Below are 6,687 nucleotides of genomic sequence, written 5' to 3' on the forward strand. Positions count from 1 at the left end.
TATATATATTTGTATAGATGTTTGTATATATATGTGTATGTTTTTTATTTTGTATATATATAGTTATATATTTTTATATAGGAGTATATATATTTATATTTTTATTTGTATATAGATATGAATATATATGAATATATATATATATATTGCTATTTATTTATTTTATTTTAAATTTAAAAAAAAAATCGATTTTTTTTTCATATTTTTCGAAATTTTTTAAAAAATATGACGTGACATGCTGATGTGGCAAAAAAATCTATATGGCGTGTCACGTCAGTCACCACGTGGCGTGCCACGTCAGCGGTTAACGTACACTTAACACCGTTTTCGGATTGTGTAGGAAATTGCAGTTAAATTGGGTAGTTCGTGTATCAATTTGGCACATTTGATAATTTGATATAGTTTTTTGTCAAATTAAAAATTCGTGTAGGAAAAGGTCATATTTTACAAAGTTGGCGTAGGAAAATGTTATTTTTCCTATATATAATAATACATCCGGTAGCATAAATATCAATGAGAGCGATGGTGATGACGTGGCGCAGAGTTCTAGAAGCAGCTCCAGCCTTCGACCATGTCCTCCCTGCCTCCACCATTGAAATTTGAAGCCCCCCATACCAAAAAAACTATCCGACAACTTCTCGATATTTGGAGATTCAAAATCTCTAGTTGCATATTCCCGGGAAAACAAGAGTAAGCAAGAGGGGGGAAAATGTCGGCGTACGGATGGAAGAGCTTCGAAGCGAATGAGGATCGACCGGAGAAGCCTCGCCGTTACGGCGTAACGGAGATGCGAGGTCCCCGTTACTCTGTTCTGAGCCAAAACGTACTTCAGGTACCTACCCTTGATCACTCCGTTTGTTCTTCCGTTATAGAACTAGTTCAATTGCCATTTCCTAGTCCCTGTCGTCTCTGGGTACGTAATACTTAAGTTGCCAGGGAAATCATGGCCTTCGATTCTTGCTTAAGAAAGTTATACCCAATTCGGCAAACTATCTACGTTCAGGTGTAATTTGATCATGGTTATTGCTGAATTTAGGTTGTAGAATAATGACGAGGCCAATGAGTTTACTTTAGAACTGTTCTTGGAGACGATTCTCGTTAGATAGTTCTCTGAGTGTCAGATAAATTGATACTATCAATTTGATAGGTGAAGAGTTGTATTTTGCCTGAAGGTATGAGAAATGCTGAAATTGGAACATATGTTGCTTGGGCTGAATCCTGATAAGATTTATACCTAATCGTGTTTGTAGGACATTTTCGATTCGATGGGGCAATTTGTTGATGGGTTAAAGTTTTCTGGGGGATCTAACAGTTTGATGCCGAAATCGTTCATCAAACGTGCTATTGAAATGGCTCATGAACACGATGTGTATGTAAGCACGGGCGATTGGGCCGAGCATATGCTTCGAAGTGGCCCTTCAGCGTTCAAGGAGTATGTTGAGGTGATTTGTTTGGCCAAGACATTTATCTACGTTTTATGTCATAAAAAGACATTTGCCTTTCAATGTCGAGCTATGTTTGGTTTTGCAGGAGTGTAAGCAGTTGGGATTTGACACGATTGAGCTGAATGCTGGTTCGCTTGAAATCCCAGAGGAAACATTCCTACGGTATGTACGTCTGATAAAGAGTGGCGGTCTCAGAGCAAAACCGATTTTTGCTGTGAAATTCAACAAGTCTGATATTCCTGGTCGGGCCAGGGCATTCGGGTCTTATGTTGTTCCAGCACCTAGATCAAGCGGTAAGAACGAGTAATTCCCGAGATGAGCAATGAATATATATACAGTAAATAATATGTTTATGATGTGAATACATTGTTTTCACAGAGTTTGTTGAGGACATAGACCTCTTGATACGAAAGGCTGAAAGATGTTTAGAAGCCGGGGCAGATATGATCATGATCGATGCTGATGATGTCTGCAAATATGCTGATTCGCTCCGAGCTGATATAATCGCGAAAGTCATAGGAAGTCTTGGGATAGAGAAGACAATGTTCGAAGCTTCAGATGAAAAAATGGCTGAGTGGTTCATCAAACGTTACGGACCAAATGTACTTGCTCTCGCTCTTTTGCACTTTGACATTTTTCCTCTTGCCCTCTTTTCATTCTCTCACGAGATTATTGTCTCTTGTTTTCGACAATTCAGGTGAATCTCTTCGTGGATCATTCTCAAATTATGGATCTGGAGTGCCTCCGAGGTCGTCATCTGGGTAAAGATCACAAATCAGTTCTTGGCTCCTCGTATTTCTTGTTCTGAACTATCGATATCTCGCTACTTGTTTGAAGCTTTTTGCTTCCTCCTGTGTTATGTGTTTGTGTGCCTTGTGTCATGTGATTGTACTTCAGCAATGCTGTAAAAGAATGAACGTTTGAACATGCAATGTAAAGTACTAAACAAAGTAATGCCCTGAAGGCCAAATTTTCACGTTGTTTTGCATCTGTTCTTCATATTCATAACGTGGGTTACTAGTTTGTGGGGAATCTTTTTGACCATTTTTTTTATCATGCCACATTCTACTTGTTTACATATCTATATTCATGTTTTACCATTATGATATGTTTCTTCTAATTGATGGTTGAATGGCGTGATTGTTTCTTATCCATACACAATTTCCATTGTACATAAATAGATTATGTTGTAATAAGATTCCGTTGCCTCTGATGACAACCAACCCCTATAAATAACCATATGAACAATAATGATGTTTCATTTCTGTTAGTAGTTAAAACAGTTCTCTGAGCATCTCATGTCTTATGTGTTTGGAAGCCTAGCATATGTTTTTTAGAAACTAGTTTTGTTAACAGTTTGAACGTTAGAAACCATCTGAATATAGACATGGGACAGAATCGTGAAAACTCTCGTTTTGTGATTGAATCAAGGAATATAGTTTCAGATAAAAGACCCTTAACATCATAGTTCTAGTGCTTCAATGCCTGCCCTAAGCCTGAAAATGGATTACTCTTTTTGGATCGAGAAGAGATGCTCCAAAGCTTGCGTTTTAATGGCGATCTTTCTGGTTTTAATCTTCAATGTGGAGTTAAGCTTTGCCTCGATGGGGGAAGCCCTCCCTCCCGAGGCATTTTCTGGCTTCGGGCAGGAATCCCTCCCTCCTCAGCCATCAGTTGGTTTCGGGCAGGAGCCCCTCCCTCCCGAGCCATCCGTTGGTTTTGAGGAAGCTGTAGGTGCTGAGCAATTCGGTGAGGTTAAAGACCCTGAAATTCCCGAGATTCCGGTATGTTAATCTTGAATGCTCTCTATCAGGTATTTGTTTATGTTACAGGCTAACAAAGATGCTGTTTGATAAGTAGGTGTTCATAGCTTATCTTGGTGAGAGGAAACAGCCTGATCCTAAATTGGTCACTCAATCACATCTTCAGATGCTCACCTCTGTTCTTGGAAGGTATATAGCGTTGTTATTCCGAAGGTTTCTATATATGTTAACATAGAAAATGAACGGATTTCAAAGATTTATTCGGCGAATTTCATGTTACAGTGAAGAAGAAGCCAAAAAGGCATTGATCTATAGTTACAGCAATGGCTTTTCTGGCTTTGCAGCCAAGCTTTCACCGCCCATGGCAGAGAAGATCAATGGTACTTTTTCTTCCTAACTTCTTTTTACACGCAGATACATTTGTGTTTCTAGTTTTAGAATGAAAAACTCAAAAGGGTGAAGCCTTCTGACAAAGCAATGTACCGATTTCCGCTAGACCTTCCTGGAGTTGTCTTCGTTATGAAAAACCGGTTTCTCCAGATGCAAACAACTAGAACTTGGGATTACCTTGGCCTTTTGCCGAGTTCTTCTCAAGGCCTTCTACGTAACACTAACATGGGCAGTGAAGCTATCATCGGCATCATCGACTCTGGTATATATCCATATACTCTGTCTCTTATCTCTACAAACAAACTGTTGAACATCTCGGTTATATATAATCGCAGGTGTATGGCCTGAATCAGAGGCCTTTCATGATAAAGATTTTGGACCGATACCGAAGCATTGGAGAGGAGAATGTGTAGGGGGTGAAGGATTTGATCCTGCGGTTCATTGCAACAAGAAGCTTATAGGAGCCAGGTACTACATGGACGGCCTCATAGCAAAGCTCGGGGGACAATATAACCAAAGTCTGGATTTTACGTCCGGTAGAGATGGTAACGGCCACGGGACACAAGTCTCCTCGATCGCTGCTGGTTCTTTCGTTCCAAACGTAAGCTATCCCGGTGTCTCGGGAGGAACAGCGAGAGGTGGAGCTCCTTGTGCGCGTATAGCCACTTACAAGGCGTGTTGGAACACGAATGGGGAAGGACAAGGACAATGTACGGTGGCTGATGTCTGGAAGGCGTTTGATGATGCTATTGGAGATGGGGTTGATGTTTTGTCGGTTTCTATTGGGTCGGGATTTCTGCCTATGGATACAGAACTTGAGTTTGCCCTTGCAGGGTTTCATGCTGTGAAGAAAGGTATTCCTGTTGTCTCTCCGGCCGGGAATTCCGGTCCGAATCGTTGGATGGTTGGTAATGTATCTCCATGGATATTAACCGTGGCAGCGACTACCATTGATCGGTCCTTCTCTGTGTCCTTGACACTCGGAAACAACATGACCTTTCCGGTACCATATGACTAACAATCTCACACTCATTTGTTCGATTCGAGTGCACGGACTGACCAAGCTTTGTTTGTGATTTCAGGGTGAAGGTCTATACACGGGGCCAGAAATTGGCTTCAGTTCTTTGGCTCTCCTAATCGGTATTGCGCAAGATGATCGTTTCCTGGTAGAAGGGCAAGTTGTGCTGATGTTCCCTGAGATCGAGGCCGAAGCAGATTATCCAACTTTGACACGTGAAGGCAATGGTCTAGGTGTAATTTTCGCGAGAAGGCCGAATGATAAGATCTATGAATGCCCGGAAAGTTTCCCGTGCATTTACGTGGGATTTGATGTCGGAAATGAGATATTGTTGTACATCAGTACCACCAGGTATGTCTTATGAACTTCTGGCAGTCATCAGCTTTGGATGTTTGTGTTTCATCTTCCGACGTCAATGAGAATCTGGCTTTGTGTTTGAACTTTGCAGCTCTCCGAAGATCAAGATCACTCCGACCAAGACGCTCACTGGTCAACCGGTACAAACCAAGGTCGGGAAATCCTCATCGAGAGGGCCTAATTCATTTTCCCCGGAAATTCTCAAGGTAAGAGTGTTTTAATCTTTCTCCATTTTGTGTTCATCATTTCGATTCGTTGAAATGAGTTCTGAACACTGAATTTGGATACAGCCTGATATCGCGGCCCCGGGTTTGAGTCTACTATCAGCGCGACCGAACAGTGACAACAGTTCCAGTGGATTTGTCTTCTCCGGAACGTCAATGGCGACTCCAGTTGTTGCAGGAATTGTGGCACTTCTCAAAGTCTCGCATCCTGATTGGTCACCTGCTGCGATCAGATCGGCCATCGTTACTACAGGTTCTTGTTCTTGCCACTCTTTTTTCACTTCTCCAGAAACACAAAGCTGTCTGACTCACCATCACAACTCATTTCTTGTCCTGAAAAGCCAAAAAGACAGACCCATATGGAGAACCAATCTTTGCGGATGGATCATCTACAGAACTCGCTGATCCGTTCGATTATGGAGGAGGGCTCGTGAATCCGGAGAAAGCAGTGGAACCCGGACTTGTATACGACATGGGCATCGACGACTACGCACAGTACCTCTGTTATGCAGGTTACAGCGATTCATCTCTCTCTGCAATCGTCGGAAAAGATGCAAAGTGCCCCAGTCCATTGCCGTCGATTCTTGATCTCAACTTGCCTTCGATCACCATTCCAGATCTCAGGGAAGATGTCACTGTGACAAGAACCGTAACCAATGTCGGGCCCGTCGACTCTGTCTACAAGCCATTGATCGATGCTCCATTCGGTATAAACGTGGAGGTGAGGCCAGAAGCGTTGGCCTTCAACCTCAACACGAAGAAACTCGGTTTCTCTGTGAAAGTGTCGACCACGCACAAAGCGAATACCGGATTCTACTTTGGAAGCTTGACTTGGACTGATGGGATTCACAATGTCACGATTCCGTTATCCGTCAGGACACAGATTATAAGATATCTTTAGTTGTGTAATAATTGATATCCGTTATATACATAATGTGTGTTGGAAACTTCACCATTCATATGATTTTTTTTTACTTTCCCCCTCTCGTGGTGTAATAATACGATCTTAGAATTTTAATTTAATATATCATAAGATTTTTAAGCATGGGTTTAGTACATTTTTCTTGGCACTTTTCATTATTCTTTTTTCCACCAAAATATATTAGTGTATTATTGTTGAAGTGGGCTCAGGCCCATTGAGGTTGCTTTGTTTGGGCCTATCTATTAAGCTCGGCCCTTCGTGTCATCATTTTATCCATAAAGTTCATAAATTTAGGAATGACGACCATTCCTTTGGACCCCGTCTTGACAAGTCAAACCAACAACTTATTATTATTATTATTATTATTATTATTATTATTATTATTATTATTATTATTATTATTATTATATAGTCAAAACGTAATGCATGGGAGTGAACAATATTGCCAAAGCAAATGCAAAAATATAATATAATCAGAACCAAGATAACTAATGATTAAAAAATACTGATCCGTTCCTTAATTATATGATTAGAGGACGTAAGTAACCGAATTATTCAGCAGATACAA

General features: G+C 40.9%; 2 protein-coding genes across 2 annotated transcripts; both read left to right on the forward strand.

The window, feature by feature from the left end:
* The first annotated feature begins 709 nt into the window (after positions 1–709).
* Positions 710–2,429, forward strand: LOC104812582 (protein HEAT-STRESS-ASSOCIATED 32). Its single transcript, XM_010539834.2, has 5 exons — positions 710–832; positions 1,251–1,442; positions 1,531–1,738; positions 1,824–2,047; positions 2,143–2,429. Exons 1-5 carry the CDS (start codon positions 710–712, stop codon positions 2,251–2,253), a joined length of 858 nt encoding a protein of 285 aa, XP_010538136.1. The 3' UTR covers positions 2,254–2,429.
* A 101-nt stretch (positions 2,430–2,530) lies between these two features.
* Positions 2,531–6,180, forward strand: LOC104812591 (subtilisin-like protease SBT3.1). Its single transcript, XM_010539844.2, has 9 exons — positions 2,531–3,229; positions 3,306–3,397; positions 3,491–3,588; positions 3,705–3,860; positions 3,934–4,601; positions 4,681–4,967; positions 5,065–5,179; positions 5,264–5,450; positions 5,539–6,180. Exons 1-9 carry the CDS (start codon positions 2,927–2,929, stop codon positions 6,096–6,098), a joined length of 2,466 nt encoding a protein of 821 aa, XP_010538146.1. The 5' UTR covers positions 2,531–2,926; the 3' UTR covers positions 6,099–6,180.
* Positions 6,181–6,687: the final 507 nt, after the last annotated feature.

Source organism: Tarenaya hassleriana, unplaced genomic scaffold (genome assembly GCF_000463585.1).
Source record: "Tarenaya hassleriana unplaced genomic scaffold, ASM46358v1 Cleome1, whole genome shotgun sequence".
NCBI lineage: Eukaryota > Viridiplantae > Streptophyta > Magnoliopsida > Brassicales > Cleomaceae > Tarenaya > Tarenaya hassleriana.